The sequence below is a fragment of the Argiope bruennichi genome, chromosome 3 (assembly GCF_947563725.1).
Source record: "Argiope bruennichi chromosome 3, qqArgBrue1.1, whole genome shotgun sequence".
In the NCBI taxonomy this organism is placed as follows: Eukaryota; Metazoa; Arthropoda; class Arachnida; order Araneae; family Araneidae; genus Argiope; species Argiope bruennichi.
Window position 1 is genome coordinate 98,349,151 of NC_079153.1, and position 21,858 is coordinate 98,371,008.

The following is a 21,858-nucleotide window of genomic DNA, read 5'->3' on the forward strand; positions in this document are numbered from 1 at the left end:
ATCTTAAAATTAAATAGTTTAATTGATTGTTCTCAATAAATAAAATTGATTTATCTTAAAATTAAATAGTTTAATTAATTGTTCTTAATAAATAAAATTGATTTATCTTAAAATTAAATAGTTTAATTAATTGTTCTTAATAAATAAAGTTTATTTATGATTTATCTTATTCTAAAAGAATATTTTAATTATTTATCGAATGATCTCGTTCTTTTAGCTCTACGTGTACAAACTGTTTTGAAATTATATATTTGATCTGAAATTTTTAGAGTGTTTAATATAATTCTGAAGAAATTTAATATTTATTCTAAAATATTTCTACAGTATTAAAATTGTAATTTTTTTTCTTGTAATGAAAACGTATGAGATACGATTATTTAACTCCTCATTAATATCTAATAATTAAAATATAATTTTAGCAAACTAATTTTTAAAATCTTAGTTATCATTGGATGATTAAATAACTCGGAATTGGTAGATTGAGGATCTGAGATTTGATTATGTAATTGGTTAGTGATCTAATGTATATTAAATATGCCACCTCTGTTGCCTTTAAATGGCTTTACTTTGGAATCGTGTGGGCATATAATTAATTATATCCAGATTCAAGTGTCAGTTGAATTATTATGGCTCAAAGTCGTGGATATCGACATCTCGCTATGTCTCAAAGTGGCAAGGCTTACTACAAATATATAAGTGTAACTTCAAAACGAATCTTTATCTTGCGTATTAATTTGCTTACGACTCTTGTTAAATTACTTAAAAAATAAGATTGTATAATCTTATTCTTTCACGCTTTAAAAAAATCATCATGGAAGTAATCTTGTTTATTTCTTTTAGAGAATCAATACTATATAATTAAAGGTACCATGATAATGAAAAATAAAAAAAAATGTTTGAAAGTAATGTGTTTTTTTATATAATCGAATAATTAAAATAATTACACCACTTCTTTATTTGAAAAAGAGAAAATTAAAAAAGCTTTGCGGTTTCGAGTTCTGTAACTAATAATCTTATTGGGTTTTTCAAAGTTATATCTATCTATCTATCTATATGTATATAATTCCAATATGATTATTTAAATGTTACTAATGTTAACTGCAGTTTATTAATAATAACTGGTAATTATTATCAATAATCGATCAGTGTGATGAATCAATTAATCACTTTTACCAGTTATGATTAGTAATAACCGATTAATCATAGTATACACATTAATTCTGCTACTAGTAGCTCAATTTCTCAATTAATACAAAGCTCAGAAAGTGGAATAAGTTATCAGTAGATGATTTTTTTATATTTTATGCTATTTAAATTTATAAAAATAAATTTATAAATATGTTTATGCTATTTAAAATGCTCATTGTATATTAAAAGACATTGTTTAATCAAAAATAAGTTAAAGGGAGAATTAAATATTAGATATTGCTATAAATTGGAAATCTAGAAATAAATGAGCCTAATTCATGCATTCAGTTTTGTGCTTTCCGATCATTTAAAGCTTTCATCTTCATGAATCGAAGGTGGAAATTATGTAATCGATGGGATATATTCATAGTATTTTGATTATTATTCACATTATTATTGTTAAATCTCTCTCTGTATATACTAAACCTTACTAAATCTATATATACCTCTACTAAACCTTATTCATAAATGAAAAAAAAATCAAGAAGATTTCTATAAAATATCGTATGCAAACAAGGATTTCAAATTGTAAATGCATTCCCATCACTCAACAGTCTGTTATTCTGAGAATACACTTTTCTGAATACTAGAATCCAACAACCCAACAAAAATCAAAATAATTCCAGAGGGGTGAAATGAAGGCTGAATGTGCGAACTTTCTTATTTACTCATATTTCCTTATAAGTGGAAAAATAATACGAACATTTTTGCAGGAATCCTGGCAATACTATTCAATGGAATTGTGATGTCCCACTACACGCATCTCAATCTGTCTCCTTTTGTTCAGAGAACAATGCAAGTCACACTGAGGAGCATTGCTTTCATATCGGGTAGGAGATTTGATTCTTCTCTCTCTCTCTCTCTCTTTCTCTCTCTTTTGCTTTCTCCACCCCGCATCTCAAGATTTCTGTGCACTTGTATGAAAACAACTTTCATTTTTTTGTTGCAATACCGAAGAAAACGATGGTTTGCACATTTCTATTGTGGAGGATGAATGCTATGGATTTCTGTCTGTATGAGTCTATATGGACAAATGAAAGTTCGGATGCTATAGAAAGGACGGATATTGATACAGCTTTACTTTCATCCAAAACGAAATATGCTATACAGATATTGATTTTTCTGAAATGTAATGTGTTAGGAAATGATACGCCTGATAATAAAATTGATGATAAAAAATATGTTGCAATAGAACACATTTTTCTTTATTTTAAAAGTTTTTCGTCCGTTGAGCGGAAACGTGTTGCGTAAAACGCCAAACATAAACTTCATTTGTTACGATATAATATTTAATTTAAATGCATAATATATTCAGATTTTACTTTCTGGTATATGTAGTATAGAGAAAGTATAGTAATTGTCGAAAAAATCGAACTCGAGATGCAGATGAATATCTATGTTTTAGACCTCGAAAAACACAATTTTGGAAAATGTCCGTCTAACTGTGACAAAGTTAACTCAAAAACACTTTGGTATATGACTTTCACACCATACTTGCAGATTTCTATCAAATTTTGAGTAAAATCTGTTCAGAAGAAGTCCGTCTGTCCGGCTATTCGAATATAAGTTAATACGATAATTAAAAAACTAACAGAGCTAGATAGATAAAATTCGGTACACTAATTTGACATACATAGTTCAGACACCTTTCAAAGTTTGAGGCAAAACCAGCCAACCGTTGACTGTATGTCGGTCTGTACTTTCAGAATCATGTAAATGCGATAGTTAAAAAACGCTATGATTTAAATATATCAAATTAGGTATGAGATTTTGTGACTACACATGCAGTTTTGTATCAAATCTTTGTTTCACTTGGTTGAGAAAAACGTGTTTAAAGCGCAAATTCGATTTTCCAGGGCAAAACGCATTCCAGGGATTAATCGCCAAATATCCCGCCAAAGATGACACGAAAAAATATTCAACAAAAAATATTTCGTAACTATTGCATGCCAATGAGATGTAAGGTATTCTCTGACACAACATGTTTACTAGCGAGTATGCGAAATATGTTTCGGCTAGATCGCTGCAGCTAATTTAATAGCACTTAGGACATTTTGAGGAGATCAGATACAGGGAAAAATGCTATTTTTCTGTTAGTTTTCGCTTGATTTTACATATAAATTACATTCTGACCCTGAAAAATATTTGATTAATATTTGTATTTCATTTCAATTCTAAGGGTAAGTGCATTTACCTGTTTCTTTCCAATGTTTTTGTTAACATAACATTAAGAAATGCAAGCATTTCTTGCCGTTAATTGTTATACTCTAATTAGTGGAATAAAGTTCAGAGCAGTAATTCTTATAAAAGCTACAGAGTCCCACTTGGTGGAGGGGAACTCAGATGAGAAATTTCTGGCATGATGGGCAAGTACAGAAATGGTGTGGGGTCAACAATCCTCTACCAATGACGAGACGTGCTTCCTAAGGGAAAGGTTGTACTGTGGCCGGTGTTGACCCTTTAGAACTTAACCGAAGTTCTCGCCAAAGCTTTCATGGTAGTCCGATCATTCAGATTTTATCCGTGTGCATCAGCTATAAACAACATTGTGTAACTCAGAGATTCGTAGCATTTGGTACATTTAGATACACGACTTGTTATATAGTACACTATTTTCAGGGGAGAAATTTTTACTGGAATTTCTTTTTTAAATGAATGAAAAATTGGTCCTCTTTAGCGATTATTGTTATCCCTTTGACTTAGTGCCAGGGCGCCCCTTGGACAACGTGTTATGAATATTATCTGACACACGTAAAAAGTATTTCAACACATGATAGAAGTAAATTTTTGCAAGCTTTATGTGACAGTAATCGCATGAATAGTTTTCAAAAAGATTTTTTACAATATTCTTTGGTTGAAAAGATAATAACCTCATAGTTCCAACAAAACGATATAATCTTTAATGTATTTCTACTTAACATATCTCTGCGAAATAATATATTTTCAATCATGTTATTAAATAAAAATAAAAATACAAATTGATTGCAAATCTTGAATTTGATTTGAACTTTAAATTAACAAATAAAAATTCCAGCCTATCGAAATTTATTACAATTAAGCAGGTTTAGGCGCAATAAATCCTAATATTTGCTATTATATATAGATACCTACTATTTACTACACACTTATATTTAAATTTACATTTAATACAAAAGTTTTATTTATGAATAAAAAAAGTATGAGTTAATTTTTTCTTTGATTATGCCCTCTCTAGTTTTGATGCAATAGCGCTTTATAGGAAAGTACTTTCATGATAATTTACATAGTTTTAATTTTTATTAATGTGGTATAAAGACTTAGAAAAGAGTAGAATAGGTCAAGGCCATTCGTTTGACTTTTATAATCGTACTGTTTTATCCGATTTTGACATAATTTTTTGTTGTTACTTTCCATTACATTTGGTATGGTAAATTTTATATCAACCGTAATGCGTCCTGAACTAGGGGTAGCGCGTTTTCCCCGTGATCTAGACGTTCCGGGTTCGAGTTCTGGTTCGGGTATGGTTGTTCTCTTCCTTGTGTTCTCTCTGTGAGGTGCCTGAATGAGGTAATGGGGTTGTGGATGCGAGTGTGAGTGTGTGCTCTCTTTATTTAAGCTAGAAGTCAGACTTCTGCCCTCGGGTACTCTGGGGTCTTTAATCTCAGAAGCTACTGAGCAAAAACTTGGCTTAAAATAGTCACATGACAAAAAACAATTAAACAAATATAGCAAAATAAGAGTGTTTTTTGAATTGAAATGTTTACAATCTTACTTAGACTGATGTTTAAGATCTTACTGTACGTAAATAATGAATCAAAATCCTACCAACATTTACTTACAGAATTTGTACATAGTATTTGTGCGCAATCTTTCATAAATAATCATAAAAACTTTTTCTTGAATTTTTAAGTAAATTTGGCTTTATTATGAGGAAACGATAAGTTTTTCTTGAAAGTAGAATGAAGAAAATGTTCTGTTCCAGTTATCTACGAGTTTTCAAAGCTTTTTTCAGAGATAACAAAACGTTAAAATCCCTGTTAAACTTGGTATATTTTGGAACTGAAAAGTTCATAAATCAATTTCTTAACAATATGATTCGTTAGCTTAGTTGAATTATGTTAATATCCAATTTTGAAAATATATATATGGATTTTTGGAACTTAACCTTCATAAATTTGAATTAGGGTCAGAAAATGAAGTGATATGAGCCAGCACACACTTCACTAAACTTTCACACCACACCATTGGGAATACGTTTCCTCCGAACAGAATGGTTTTTATATTCAGCAGTTACACCTAGAAATCGTTCTTGAGTCCATAATCACCGGTTACCGAAGCCGGTTAAATTAATTTAGCTAAGTTAACAAATTAGTTAAAGTTAAATAAATCAATTCAAATAAGAGAAATTAATTGTATAATTACTTCTGTTTCAAGTTCACGCCCATAGATGGCGTTTATGTCGCATGAGAAATTTTGTTCATTCGTTTTGTATCTTAACGTTCAGTTGAAGAACGGTACTCTGCGTTCGAGACATGGCACCCAATGCTAGTATTGTCCTAATCTGTGATAGTCAGCTTGAAGTGGCACAAAATGTGCACGAAAATAAAATGGTGTTTGTTAACAAGACAAGTGTTTTTATTTGAAGATATGGTGAAAGCTTAAAAGCCAGTTAACAGCTACGCTACGCCAGCAATTGCTTATGTATTGTGGTCATGTTACTCGGCTGCGAACCACAAGGTCCTAGGTTCTATTCTCGTTCATAACAATTTGCTACAAAGATATTTACAACTTCATTTAAAATAATTTGCATTACTAGCTTAATTTTAAGTAAAAAAGTTGGGAATTGGTATAAAAGGTCGTGTTTCCGATTTACTTTTTTTGAAATTTTTACAGATTTTTCAAGATTCTCAAATGGTAATTTGTTCTTTAATTAGTTTTTCCATTTTCTGAAATTCCTAACTAAAAAACGAAAGAATAATCTATTTTAACAAGTCCACTTGAATAAAATCTAAGGCCCTTTGTGATAAAATAAAGTGAGAAAAACCTGGTTTAGTTCTCATCAAGTTTGCCAAAAACGGGAGCTTTTCCTCCATGCAATCGATCTTTCCTCATCATTACCAGGACCACTCCCAACTTCCGGACTCTTAACTCAGGCACTGTGAAATTGTGATCTATGTTCAATTCCAGTGAAATTCCGAGTTCAGGATTTTTTTCTGTTCCTGATAGATGGAGCGTTCAAAGAACCTCGAAATCTGATTTGGGGGAGTTTCAGACAGACTTGAAAACATTTCATTACGTTTCCTTTGCTTTTTAAAAGTAATTGGGTTGTTGTTTCATCGTAAGTGTATTCTCAGCGAATAGTTTTGATTAAATAAACATGCAAGCAAGAACGGGGTTTATGAGATTAAAATTTTGAGATAAGATCAGAAGATTTTGAAATAATCAGGAATTTTCCTCTGCTATGATGGATAACATATTTTTTAGCGGCGATTCTTGTACTCTGCATATGCTTTGTAAATGCTATTCAAGAATTCGTAAAAGACTTCATTTTCAAAAAGCTCAATAACCTGGCTTCACAATTATACGGTGCAACTCTAATACAGTTTGAAGTAAAAATTTTAATCGAACATAGTATCCTAGGACACGGTTTCTCTCTATTAAGTATCACTCTAAAAATATTTTAGATTGTGTAAAATATAAATAATTTAATAAATAATAAAATAAGTATTAATTATAATTATATTTAAAAATTTATTAAACAATAAAATAATTGATAATAATAAATATAATATTTTATAATTCAACAAAAAATAACTAATTTAATTTTTTAAATTATTTATTTAGAGCCCTTTTTAATTATTTTTTAGTTCCACATCGACGAATCGGCGTGCAGGTCTAAAATATTTTGGGAATTGCACAAATTTCTAGTACTAAAGAACATTCTATACTTGGCGCAATATGATTAAATCTATTTTTTTGCACCAAAAAATTTAACTTAACCTATTTAGAACATGGTTTTACTAAAAGACTATATTATATTGAAATAACATGGCGTTATAAGATGGGGGTTTCATTATTACACGGTTCAGGAGTTGGAGAAATCCTCTGCAATATGGACGATAGAAAAGCTACTCACTCGCTTTGCCTAGACATCCTGGATAATCTGAATGATAACCCTCATGACATCAATATAGGAGTTAAGTTAACCTAGAGTCATCACCAGCCATGGTCAAACTCCTCTCAGCGTACGTTCATTCATAGGATTGGGGGTAATTCGGTTTCTCCCATTACTCCCAATCAAAGAGAGAATCCGATTATGTATCCGGCAACTTCTCATCATCACTTTTATGATGCTCTTTCCCTTTGGTGAATATTTTCAAAAAATTTTAAAACATCTTTCAAAAATTTACATTTTATTATAAAAGTGTTGTGATTTTTAATGTTTTGTTATATAAAGAATGCAGAAAGAAACTGTTGCAATCGCGAAAGATTTAATTTACAGATTTGATGATAATGTTTTAGAATTCCTCTAGTTCACAAACCCACTTTAGAATTTTTATCTATTTATCTCTGAACACGAAATTTCTAAAAATGAATGAGGTAGAACAATGAAATTTTGAATATTGCCTTATGCAGTATTTTGGACACGCTCCACATTTTGAGTGTAATATGTCCAAGGGAAATATATTTATCAATTCATTTATTTCCAAAGAGTAAGATAACACACACAATTAATTAAGATAAGAAGATGGAATTTAGTATTTCATTTGATAATAACATTTGCAGATAGATATAAAATATTGGATAAAATCCTCTAAAGGATTGATTGTCTTTTCATCTGCTTTTTCTAGTGCTCGTAAATTTATAAGCGCAAAATTTCAATAATTCAGATTAAAGGAATTTAGCATGGTGTCTTGGGAACGCAGTTATAAATTTGAATGAAATTTTGGTGAATTGCATGAATTTATCAACTAGAAGAATTCTGTGAAAATGATACGCTATATTCATTCTAATTATACAGATAAGCTGAATATAAGATTGCCGTTTTGAAGGAGTACAAGAGGAAATAGAGAGAAACTCTTAGTATAGAAAAAAATAGTTTTTTTCTAGACTAGGGGTTAATTTTTGCTGTTAGTTTTCAAATTTTTGCATTAGTTATTATTGAAATCTAATTAGTCTTTTAAAATGTCAAGCAATCAAGTAGATACCTCCTTTTAAATTAGAAATTATGTAAATTATCAAAGTACTATCAGTTTTCACAAGACAAGAAAAAAATTTCAAGACAAAAGATTTCATATAGACAAAAGATTTTACATAAAATACCAGAGTATTTTGATTAACTTGTTATGTTTCAATTTTGTTTCATTCATTGTTTTATTGTAAACTCCTTATAAAGAAAATTATTCCTATGTATGATGATGTTATGGGTGGGGACAAAGTTATTTCTGTGGGTTTTTAATCTGTATTGGAAATAACTCTGTTAAAACAAAAATGAGCAGTTAAATACATTCTTCCAACGTCTTCACCTGCATGGTGCTGATTGAAAAGCCAATTTTATTTATGACATTTGGAGCAGAAAATCTATAACCGAATCCGAGCTAGCACTGTTTCAAAAAAACCTTTTTATCTGCTTGTATATATTCTTCTTTTTATCTGGTTGTATATATTCTTCTTTTTATCTGCTTGTATATATTCTTCTTTTTATCTGCTTGTATATAATAATGTTGAATACAAAATTATTTTTCTCAAAAGTTTACGAAAATGAAAAGAGGCACGCAATTTTTACACATGAATAAATATGAATATTCTTAGAATTTTACATTTTCACTAAGCCGAAGTAATATAATATCGTATTTAAGAAAAAAACAACAACAGGGAAAAAGAACTTTTGCTTTTATCAGAATTTTGCTTTTAAGGACTGAATTAAAAAATTCAATTCAAATTTTCAAAAGATTCTGCTAGGCAGACAATAAGGAAACAATGCACTCTATAGAGTGGAAAAAATTCTTTTGTGAAGATATTCTTTTGAAACATTGTTTACGAAACAAATTGTTTCATTTCCTCTTTCGAGAAAAGCAAGAAATAGTTATTTACAATTTTGTAGAAGTGATTTTTTTTTTGTTTAATAAGCAGTTTGATATATGTACAGTAATATTTTGATTTAATGCTAAAACATTTTTAACGTAAATATATTATTTTATTGTTTCGTTTATAAACAGTAACCAATACCAGTAGAATAACAAATAACGCGGGTTTCAGTAATTGGTCATTAAAAATTATATATAAGAATCGACCTCTTTGGAGATATTTAAGAATGCGAAAAAATTCTTTTAATAACGGTAAAGATTTGAAAATATATCAAATTTTATATTTTCATGCATTACGTGGATTTATTTTAATTTATTCATAAAAGCGTTCCGCTTTAAGACAACACGAGGGCTATTCTTTGACAGAATTCGTAAATTTTGATCCCTGTCAGATGATGAGGACCATTATAGAGCCGGAAACCCCATCTTCAAGCTTCCATATCTTATTAGAGGGAATGCATTTGGGCCACGAATGGGTGCCCCGTTCATTAGGGCCTCATCACGACTGATTTAGTTTCGAGACTGGAGCCCTCTAGTTCCGAGCCCTCTAGTTCTAGTTCCAACTATTTTCAATTTTTGTCTCTAAATAGCAAACAGCTTGCTTATTGAGAACTTATTACTCAAGAGGTAACTGCTTGCTAAATTTGATAACTCTAGAACCAACAATATGCTCTATAGAACGATTTTTTAATATATATTAATTTTACCCGGAGTAATCACAAGTTGACTACTCCGACCCGCCCTGTGGTAAACGGAAAAAATCTGAATGACCGGCCACCGCGAAAGCATATACGGGAATTGAGGTTGAATCCTTAGAGTCCTCATTGGCTACGGTACAACCTCTTCCATGTGAGGTATGTCTCGTCAGTGTATCCATCCGTACACTGTTTTTGTACCCATCCGGGTGGCGATAACAAACCGCCATATCGAAATCTTCTAATCCTGAAATCTGTAGTGTTTCCAAGATTCCATAAACATTATTTTGCTAAGTCTATAAACATTGTAAATCTATGAATATTATTTTGATAATAAGGAAATAGAGACTAAATTTTAATATCTAAGGAATTTTGAGCCTCGTGTATGACTTACAATATTACAGTTCGAAAAGTGATGATTATTTTGGGTAAATGAGTCCACATAGAATAATTGTAGAAGTGTATAGAGAATTGAGAAGGAAATATAATTTGTTTCTGAAGTCTTTTAAGTTAAAAATTTCACCAATAGAATGTTCCAAAGTATTTTTTTCTTATTCTTTGAAAATACAAAATAAGTGAATAACCTATTTATTATAGAGAATAAAGCTAGACAACATCATAACTAGTTTGAAATATAAGAGAAACTATTGTATCTGTATAAACAGGAATTGTAATAATACATTGTCAAAATATAAACGTCTAGACACTATGAACAAATGTTTCCAACTATCGAATTTCTATTCTCTCTATTTCTATTTGCTCTATTTTTATTCCTTAAAAATAGAGAATTCCATTCAGCAGTAATTTAAGATTTTAAAATCCACAAAATATGAAAGAGATCATATACCATTATTTGAAGAAAGTAGTTCAAATACTATATTTATTTCATTGCCTAGAGAATAATTTCATGATAAAATAAAATAAGTGATCATACGTCATTATTTTAAGAAAATAGTTCAAATATATTTATTTCATTGCCTAGAGAATAATATGATCATCAAATAAAATGGATAATAATGATATCTCTTTAATGAATTTCAAATGTTCAATTCTAAATATTTTTTTTTTATCAAATCATAGTTATAAATACAACAGATTTTTATTTTATATTCTTTATCATTTGTTATTTCGAAAACTAATGATTAATTTATAGAAATATTTTTTAGCTTGCTTAATATTTGCTATTTAATATTTCATATATTCTCATAAAAATGAGAAATATTTTGCCAATGTTTTGGAAATTTAAGTTTGCTCCTAATCGTATGAATTAAAAATCTATATAATATAATTTACTTCATATTAAGATCTATAATTTGAAGTATGTTTTTGTTTCTTTAAAGTCTGGGAATATTTAGTTAATAGTTCTTTTTCTTCTTGTTTAGAAACATGTGTTTTCGCCTACTTGGGACTATCGATCTTCAGCTTTCGAATCATTTTGGATTTTTCATTTATTTTTGTGACGTTGGTATGATTAAATCAGTATTTACAATAACAATTGAACAAAGAATTTATTCTTTTACCTTTCTATATTTCTTTTTAGTTACTTTTACTAAAGATGTTTTTATTGAAAATATGTTATGAATCGAAGTTTGTTTTCTCAAAACGCTAAATAAATAAATTTTTATCGCCTGATTGCCGATTTTCCACTTACGAATGTTGGGACGAAAATGAGTAAGAAGAAAATGTTGATGAAAATGACAAAATTTTAAAACATCAACATAAAGCTTTCATTATAGAGTCTCCATTCAACTCGCTTGAGCTCACCTCAATGGATTGATTCCTCACTGCTCCCTTTTTTACTGCTTCTCTATTAAGATATTCAGCATTTTTGCACAAATGCCAAATGCAAAAAAGATATTTAAATGTAATAGAGCTATCGCCAAGATTCTAGAACAATCTAGGTCCTTCAATTTTGCCACCAAAGTCCCGAAATTCATTGTCAAGATCTGGAGTCATTGACCCGGCATCCATTCAGCATCTGTTAGAGCTATCTGTTGATTTCTCTTCCATACCAGGAAACTAGCACCTCAGGAAATGAATATTATAAATGCATAACCTATATTATAAATGCTTGTAATTCCATTTGTTTAACAGAGTATCACTATATTTCTGCATGATAAGGTACTTCTACATTTTCTATACTTATGAAAACTTTACTGTGTCAAGCACTTATTAAGGTAACAATGAATTGTAAACTCTTTCCAAAATACCGAATAAGTCACCCGATCATATGCCTATGACTTATATTTATTGTTACAGGACTATTTAAATAATCACGTTTATCAAAACAATATTCCAAAATTTAATCCTCTGTTAAAAGTTTGAATTGGAATGCATTTCACATTTCATGATAAAAACTAATTTTCGTCCTGCTATCGAATTGCTTTTGTATCATTTGTAGTTTTTAAAGTAAGACAATAAAAGCGCTAATTGGGTCGCATATACAACAGCACGATTTCAGTTGTACTTACAATAAATGTAAAGGAAATTATTTCGTTTTCTTCATTTGATTTCACTAATGATTAACGGCATTGGTGGTATTATCTGTTATAATTTAAATTTTGACTTGCATTTTCACATTTAATAATTTCGAATTTTGTCTTATCTTTGTACTATAATAGCCTTTCGATAATTCGGTTGATATAAGACCGAAAATGATATGTAGCTTTGTATGTATTTTTATTGTAATGAATTAAAGAAAGTTCTAGATTATAAGAACGCGCATATTAACTGCAAAGTATATTTTTGTTGTAGAAGTTGTTACATGATTACACAGAATTTCAATTTATATATAATAGGTAATTCAAAATATGAGTAATAGCATGTAATTAATGTTGCCCCAAGGTCACTGATGTCAGCGTGTAGTGACTTGTTTTCCCTTTAATAATCTCTTCCTTCATTTTCGGAAAAACGTCGGACTAACGTTGGGCCTGATTGTTGAAGTGCTAGATTATTTACAAGCCACTGTAGTTGTTAAATATGTGAATTAGAATGCCAATTTTCTTAGGTGGATTTCAGTTTATTCCCTAAGAGGTAGTGAAAAGAATAAATATTTTAAATAAGAAAATGAAATTATTTACTTGAGGATGTATGCGCTGTACATATATTTTCTATTAGCCAAATTGTTTTTCCAGAAAAGAAGGCTATTATATCACTTGTCCTCTATTATTTTTTTTGCTGTTTCTGGTTTAATTTACTTTTTATTAAATATTTTTATTAAACTGTTTTCTAGTACTCATTAGGTTCAAAAATGTTCTTAACTTTCGAATCTCTACTGTAAAACATCTATGCATGAGAAAGCTTTAATTTTTTCCTTCCAAGATCTTTCGAGTTCAGGTACCTTAAAAAGAACTGGAACTTCTCAATTTTTCTTTCATTTATAAGAAAATTTCCTTACTCCTTCCAAAACTTTAAATTTTCAAAAGGGACAAAAAGGACGATTCCGCTTAGCTGAAGGCTACTAAGCAAACATATGCTTCGTTATTCTTTGAGAATTCTCAGAAAACTTCACAGTTCACCAGAACCATTTGGAAGAGAGTGTTTTATGAACAAAATACGCACCGCGTGTATTCAGTCAATCATGCTTAATGAAAAATGCAGTGATATCTAAGTGCCTTTAATAAAACGGGGAGGATTGACATTCATTTTGCAGTGGTAAACCAGGCGTCTCGGGCAATTGCCGTAATTTCATTGAACGGGCGTTTGGGGTCTTTCAGTATTGATAGAGTTGTGCTTAATCATCTGACTTCATTATAGCAGTTGTTGAATTCTATGTCCGATTGTCACATCTCATGATTTCCTGAAAGAAAGCCTTTGTAAAAACATTAAATAATAGAAGTGCAAGTATTGCTTTAGAATTAATGCTCAAAGAACTTGTTTTTCTAAAAATTTAAATCGGAATTTAAGCCTTAGATGGGGCGGAGTCCTGGCATAGGGGTAGCGCGTCTTCCTCGTGATCTGGGCGTCCCGGGTTTGTGTGAATGTGCCCTCCTGTAAAAAGGGGTTGGGCAAGCGAATGAGTAATGCTTGAGTAGTCAAGTCGTACTCCTGGCCCTAGTTGGCTCTACGATAAAAACAAGAGGCGCTCTTCCTTAGGCTTAAATCGGCTGTCTGAATCTTCGAACAGCGGGCTTGTCCGTGGCAAGTGCCATAAGTAACAACAAGTATTGGACGAGAAACGAGAATAAGAGATTTGAGTAAATATTGATGTTGGTTTAAATTTCTTTACAATAATAGAAAACATTTTTTTTAGAAATTCTTTTTGAAAAAAAAATATTGAAATAAAAGAAAAAGATGTGCTGTTAAATAAAATTACGAACAATAATATTACGAACTAATTAGTAAATACGAACAATAGTAACACGAAACTAATATTTTTTTTTAATTTAAAAGTATTTTCAAAATACGTGATGTGGGTTAAACTGCACCAAAGTTTATTGAGGAAAATTGTTGAAAGGATGATTAATATTGAATTATCGAAGAATCGCTTTAAATTTAAAAACATATTTATTAACGAATACTTATTATCCGAGTAAATATCTTATTTATTAGTTCTGGGATCAACGTTCTACTTTGTAGACAGTTGTATTCTCTCTTTCAAGTCTTACTTTATACTCCAAAACAAATTTCAATTATGAAATTGAAAAACTATGCCCTATAAAATTAAAAACTCGTTAAAAGTATATACAATTAAATAAAGTCCTTTTTTTAAATCTTTATTTATCTTACAGATGCTTTGTCTCATCGCTCGAGCGATAAACGTTTTCCCTTTGAGTATTACCGTGAATTTTTTCCGGGTGCACGAAATAACACCTAAGATGATGTTCATCATGTGGTACAGTGGTAAATGAATTTTTTAATCATTTGGTTCAGCTTTTAATTCTTTAGCATTATCCCAAAAATATCTTCAAAGCGTTATTTTTTTATATAATCTTATTTTGTCATGATTAATGTCATTGAATAAAATATTAAAAAAAGCTAGGATCATGTCAGGATTGAAAAATTGAAGATTTGCGAAAAAGGTTAAACAAATTTTATACTTTATCTGTAGCATTTATTTCTTTCTTACTCTCTCGTATTTGAAGTATGGAAAGAGAATGTTTATAATAATTGAAAAATTTGACATCTTCACCATTCTAATAAATTTTTCCCCTTTAGATCTTCCTTAATTAGAAGATACTCATTTTCCACACCCACAAGAAAAGTATACTCTTTACTTTCATTAGATGCTATGTAGCATAAATATAAAATATATATGTTAAGTACTCACATTTATATTAAAACGAGAGTCTATCTTATTCTGCAGAGGGCATCAAAATTTCTTTACATAAAAATTGGGCTTGAGCTTAGTATTCGGAATCAGTCATAAGAGCAATGGCAGTATTTCATGTTAACCCTCAAACTTTTTACAGAAATCTATCAAAACTATTTTTCAATCATTCACTATTCCAAGAGACAGTAATTTCCAAAATAAAATAATATATAATTTTTAATAATCAAAAGTTTGAGGTACATTGTAGCCTATGCAAGTTACGAAAAGTGCATTGCAATTTATTTTGAATTCTGTATTTGGAAGATTCAATTATTAATAACTTTACAAAAAGGAAAAAAAAAACATTGTTAACACTTTTTGTTACATTTAAATCTGCAAAACATGTAGAGAGATATAAAATTATTCAGAAATAACAATGTTTTATTCTTCCTTTAGCAGGATATGTAAAATTGGTATTGGATTTTAAAACGGGCATTGTATTGTATTTTATAAATTATATTGTATTGGATTTTAATAAAAGACAAGAAAACATTTAAGGAATACACTATTTAAAGTGACGTTAAATAATATTACCAAGATTCTCGAAAGTAATATAAATCTCAAATTATGTGAACCAGCAGTGACTAGATATTTAAAGTAATTTTTTTGAGAAAAGGAATTTATATTTTCAGAGTCTGAGATTATATTTAAATATACTGATATTGCTAAAAGTGTTAGCTCTTCTTAATAAATGAATAAAATAATCTTCGATACAATGAAACACGTTTTAGATTGAGATGAAAACGCTAGGTATTAGTAATTGATGACAAATGCATATAACTAACTATACGTTCATATTTTTAATACACAAATTATTGAAAATGAATTTTTGTGAAGTCAAAACATGTTCAAAGGATTATTTACAATTTAATTTTAAAATCTTTCATTCTCTTCGTATGAAGAAGGCGAATGCGATGACATAACTAAAGATAATTAACTTGAAGTTAAATGTTAGATGATATATAAAATGATGTTTATTTGTGATTATGACGTCAAATTTCAATGAATTGAATATAACAGGAAATTCCGTAAAACTATTTTATTCATTTAAGGGAGGAATTTTCAGCACGTAAATTTAATATTTCAAACAAACAGCATCTTTTCATCAATTAATTCGTTTCTATTAGTTACAAAATTTAAAACAGAGGGAGCGTTCTCCTATCAACTTCCTCACATATTTTACATTAAAAGTTTTTTTTTTACATTAAAGTTTGCATTCCCTGAATGTACCAAGGGGTAGAGATGCAGGGGGAGTCAATAAACGTTTCAAAGTTCAGGGAAGTTAAAAGAGCGAATCTTTTCCAAAAGTGTCCTCTACGTCCTCTGACAATTATTTAAGTTCGTGTTTCGTAGAGTAATGAAAAAACAAAAACAGGGAGGAGTTTTGGACAATTATTTTTCACCCAACTGGATTTAAATTTTAATATGGATTTGCAAATTTCATATACTTTAGACATTGCGTTATTAAGCTGTTTCATTCATATGTATATAAACAACCAACAGACCAAATGTCACTCTTTGTCAGATTTAATACAAAATACAAACTACAATTATGTTGATGAAATTATGAATTAAATTTCGTCTTTAAAACTATTTGAGTTTTTGTGTTCACAGGCATGTGGGCTAACAGCGTGAAAGATAAACTTCCCTCTAACGAAGATTCGATGGATCTGCAAATCCTATGTTAGGACCATATACAAACTTCATCCTTTTTTTAGTTCAATGTGTTTTTGTGTTTATGTGTTTATAGACAAGTGGACATATCTCCAAAAAATATATATATTTTTGACTCCAACAAGATTCTTCCTTTTAAGAATTTAATAAGTGGATCCACCATATATACATAACACGAAGATTGATTTAACTTTGGACGTCATTTTTTTTGCCGATTACTTTATATAATCTAGTATATGTAATTTAGTGAAAAATCTGTTTAAATGGACCAGTTTCATTTAAATAGATTTATACCATCTCAGATTTTGATAAAATTGTGAATAAAGACGGGTATACAATAATAAAAAACTATGTATATTTTAATATGATCATTTCAGCAAAGTTCAGATTTTTTTCAATTTGTGTAAATCGAACAAATTATAGATTAAATAGGCTTCACTACAATTTAGAGTTCTACTAGCATTATATACTGATTTAAATAATTAAAAACAATTTCAGCCATTCGCGGAGCAGTAGCTTTCGCCCTTGCCCTACGTTTCGACTTCGAAGAAGAAAAGCGAAATGTCATCATAACAACGACTTTAGTAATTGTGCTGATAACCACTATTGTATTTGGAGGAAGCACTATGCCTCTATTAAAGGTAATGAGTTTTGAAACCTAAGAATTTTTGAATAAATTGAGAAGTAAATTTTGATTTTGGAAGCTATATTTTTATTTTCTGTTATCAGAGTAAAATTTAGAACGTATTATATATATATAAATTACGTGTCACGTTGTTTGTCCGCGATGGACTCCTAAACTACATAACCGATTTTAATCAAATTTGCACACCGTGTGCAGTTTGATCTAACGTAAAAGATAGGATAGCCCTTTTTTTTAATTTTTAATTAGAATTTTAATTATTAATTAAAAACTAACTTTCTCGCCAAAAAAATCTTTTCATTTTCCCCACCGCCAAATGAGTACGGCTTCATTTTTTCCCCCCAACAGTCATGAGGCTAGGTTTAAGATTTTTCGGCTGATTATTTGAAACGATTCTATTTATTTTCTTAATGTTTGATGCATTTAAAATTAAACATTGTTAATGAATCGATCTTTCAGATTCAATCTTAAGTACTTTTGAATTAAAATAAAACAGAATAAAGAAAATTAAAAATGTATAATCTGCATAGCGTTACCCCAACTGGTGTAGAAAAACTCACGCATTTGCGTTACCATAACTGGCGTTGAAAATTAACGTATGCGCATTGTGTTCTGATCGTTGACATGACAACCATTATCAACGGATGATTTAAATTATTTTTAGGTTAGTTGCATGTTTTTGTAATTAAATTGTATTTATGTTAGTTATATATTTTTTGTATACGCTTATAGTTTTAAGTACATCGTTTTTAAAGTTTTTTCTAACCTGTTTTCAACCGATTATTTTAAACGATTGGTTTTATTTTCTTAGTGTTTGATGCATTTAAAATTAAACATTGTTAATTAATCGTTCTGGTCATAATGAATCTGAGAATATTTTGTTGACAAATTCTTGAAATATTACATAAATTAGGAAAGATATTCTTTATTGCCCATAAAGTTTAAACGCTCAGTGACTGTTTTCAGTAATCATATTACAAAAAATTACTTTGTTTCAGTAAAAAATATTATTATATTAATTGCAGATTAATCCTTTCCACTTTAATTTATAGTATAAATTCTACGAGAACTAACAGAAAATTACAGAGATACATATTACGTTATGACTGAAGGCGTTTATAATATTATGAGAGAATTATATGACTATCAAAATTTGAAGTTTTAAAATATTTTGATGAAGAAGCTATTAAAATAGGAATTGCATAAAATATTTAATTATTAAAATTTTAACGAACATTAAGATTGGCGAACCGGCTGGTCGCCAAAGGCGGCTAGTGTATATATATATATATATATATATATATATATATATATATATATATATATATATATATATATATATATATATATATATATATATATATATATATATATATATATATATATATATATATATATATATATATATATATATATATATATATATATATATATATATATATATATATATATATATATATATATATATATATATATATATATATATATATATATATATATATATATATAAAATAACACACACACACATATATGTGTGTGTGCGTGTTTCTAAAGTATTCCAATAAAAAAAACAAAGCATTCGATATCAAATTAAAATCTACTCGAAAATTGCAAAGGATTATAATTGAGATTTGTTCTAAAATAGTGGGAATATTCTTCTTACAGCTTTATCATATCCGTTAATAATGTAAGGCATTACGCGAATGACTTCGCTGTATTAAAAAAGAATTGAGTATTTATTCATTTATTTTAAAAAGAAATCAAGATCCTAATCTGCTGATTATCCCATAACAAACAAGTCACGTTTATGCCTTAACTTCTGAATAAAACAATAGAGGAATCTTCAATTCTTCCAAACAGGCGGAACATAATATTGTAATATGAGTAACACCACCTGGGAGCTTTTGTAATCTGGGTCAAATAGACCGTATTCAGGTTTCTCTCTTTAAATTCTGAAAGAAAAATTGCTTCAAAGAGAACTAAATTCAGTTTAAAATTCTATTATTCGGAAGTTCTACCTTAGATAGCGGAAAAGAATTTCGGAAATACTAGGGTTCTCACTGTTCAGTAAGTTTCAAAGGATACTTCGATTTGAAAGAAAATAGAAAATCGTAGACAATGGTATCAGTTTATATCCCAATGTATGCTTACGCATTTACTATTTCTTTCAAAGATAACAAAAGAATTTTATAGAAGAAAATATAGAATGTATTCTTGACAATGTATAGATGTCAATGGAGATTTTGCTTTCTTAAATTATATTAAATGGTATTTATTTAATTTGTGTTAAAGCAGGTAAGTATAAAAATTTGAGCCTTAAACATTATTTAATTGCTGCTATATAAATGCAGTGTATTTATTTAATTTTTAAACTCAGAACAATGTCATTAAAGTGATGTCTAGATATAAGACAGCTACGTGTTATGTTACGAGAATACTCAAAGCGCCACGTAGTAGCAAACTTCGGAGTTAGCGTTCTTATCTCAGAGAGAGAACAAGACGAGAGAGGGGAGGTAAATACAAAGTTGTAGAGAGTTAACGATTTAGTACAAAAAGACACCTTGTACCCATTAATGCTAAGAAGAAAGCACTAAAAATGCAATTTCTTTGTTTGCAATTTTCGAACGAATTCGTGGCGTTATAGTAAGTATTATAAAAGAAGAAACAACTAATGATAAAAAAAAAATTATTTCCATATTTCAAACTCCTCTCTGTCTTCGATATTTGGATCATTGTTTGAATTTAATTTTGCATATATTTTAATATATCTGGGGTGCTCCCTCACAAATTTGAATTTTTAATTTTTTTTTATTAAGTTCATTTATATAACTTTATTTTATTTTAGATTCATAATGTTTATATGATTAATATACTATTCACAAACTGCAAATTTGACAAATATGATTCAATATATCTAATGAAAAAAATTGAAAAATTGTATTGTACATCGTTGAAAAATACTAAATTTGACACGTATTTGCATATTGCGTAATGGGTGTTAGTTGATTTAAAAAATGATTTCCAAATATAAATTGGAAAATTAATCGCTATTTTGAAGATTTTATAAATATGTTGAACTTCTTTTAATTTTTTACAAAATAGCTACTAGATGATATCTTTAAAATACAGTTTTATTTATTTTAATCAATTAATTAATATTTGAGCTCTACAAACATTAAAATATGGGAATGTTATTTAAAACACAGAAATGCACAGAATGAGAGAACGCTAGTAAATCATGAAAAGAGTGAAGATTCTGTCACCATAAAAGTCATAAAACAAGGTAAACAAAAGCCTTGAATAGTTAGATAAATCTTTTATTTACATTTCATTAATTCCCATTTAAACAAACGCTTCTTAAAATATAACTTTCGCGCCATCCTTGTATGAATACAAAACATTGTTTTCTTCAGCAAAACAAAATTCTTTGTACGAAAGAATAATAAATGCCTGGAACAAATTTTTAAGAAGAGACGAAAATCGCAATTTTGTGTTTTCTTCGAGTGGAAATTAATTGGACCTCAAATGGTATGTTGTTCCGCTGAAGAAGTTCGGATGTCAACATCGCTCAACCAACACTGTGGAATGTCATTAGATGGTCTTGTTTGACAGACGGGGGAGTTCTTATTTATTCAGCCTGTGTGCCTTCTTTTTCTTTCAGTGCCTCCAGAGGAGGGAGAGCAGGGCAGAGAAGAAAAAGAGAGAGGACTGCCAAAGCGAGATTTGTTTGATCAAAACAGAAAAGCTGGTAAGTCAATGTTGGAAAAAGTCATCGAAATTCTTTTGCTCAAATGTTCACCCTTTCAAATGACCTATCTGGAACAGTTAAGCATTCCATTGAAGGGGTGTTTGATGTTTTACTTCCCATAAGATGTTCGTGGAAAGTGAATCACAGAAACTGTATGCTTTGCATTTCTTTAGAAAGATTTTTTTCTCATTCTGCTTAAAAGGGAATGATAAAACTTCTTACTTTAAATTAATTTTTTCGTGTGCCATAGTTCAAGAAATTGATGATATTTTCTGTATGTTATCATTCACTTCAGATAAATTTTAGCAGGAATCTGAGAATAATTAATCTTATTTAGTGATAGCTTAGAGAATCAAAATATAGAATGTTTTAGAAAAATATCAATGGAAAAAGGTAATGACTTTTGTCTGTCTTCTTTTAAAATCTGTATTTTTCAAAGTCGGCAGAACTATGTGTCCACTGAAAACAAATTGTTCGCTCGTTTCAATCGAGCTGATTAATGGAGGTTTTCTTGTTTTTCCTCCTGACAAAAC

General features: G+C 29.2%; 1 protein-coding gene across 1 annotated transcript in view; it reads left to right on the plus strand.

Moving 5' to 3' along the window:
- The window catches only part of LOC129962911 (sodium/hydrogen exchanger 8-like), a gene marked incomplete at its 3' end in the record, with an annotated part of 53,680 nt that extends 32,381 nt beyond the window's left edge, over positions 1-21,299 (plus strand). The window contains 5 exon segments of the mRNA XM_056076914.1: positions 1,902-2,018; positions 11,332-11,414; positions 14,680-14,791; positions 17,433-17,585; positions 21,241-21,299. Of these exon segments, the coding sequence (XP_055932889.1) occupies positions 1,902-2,018; positions 11,332-11,414; positions 14,680-14,791; positions 17,433-17,585; positions 21,241-21,299 (524 nt within the window).
- Positions 21,300-21,858: the final 559 nt, after the last annotated feature.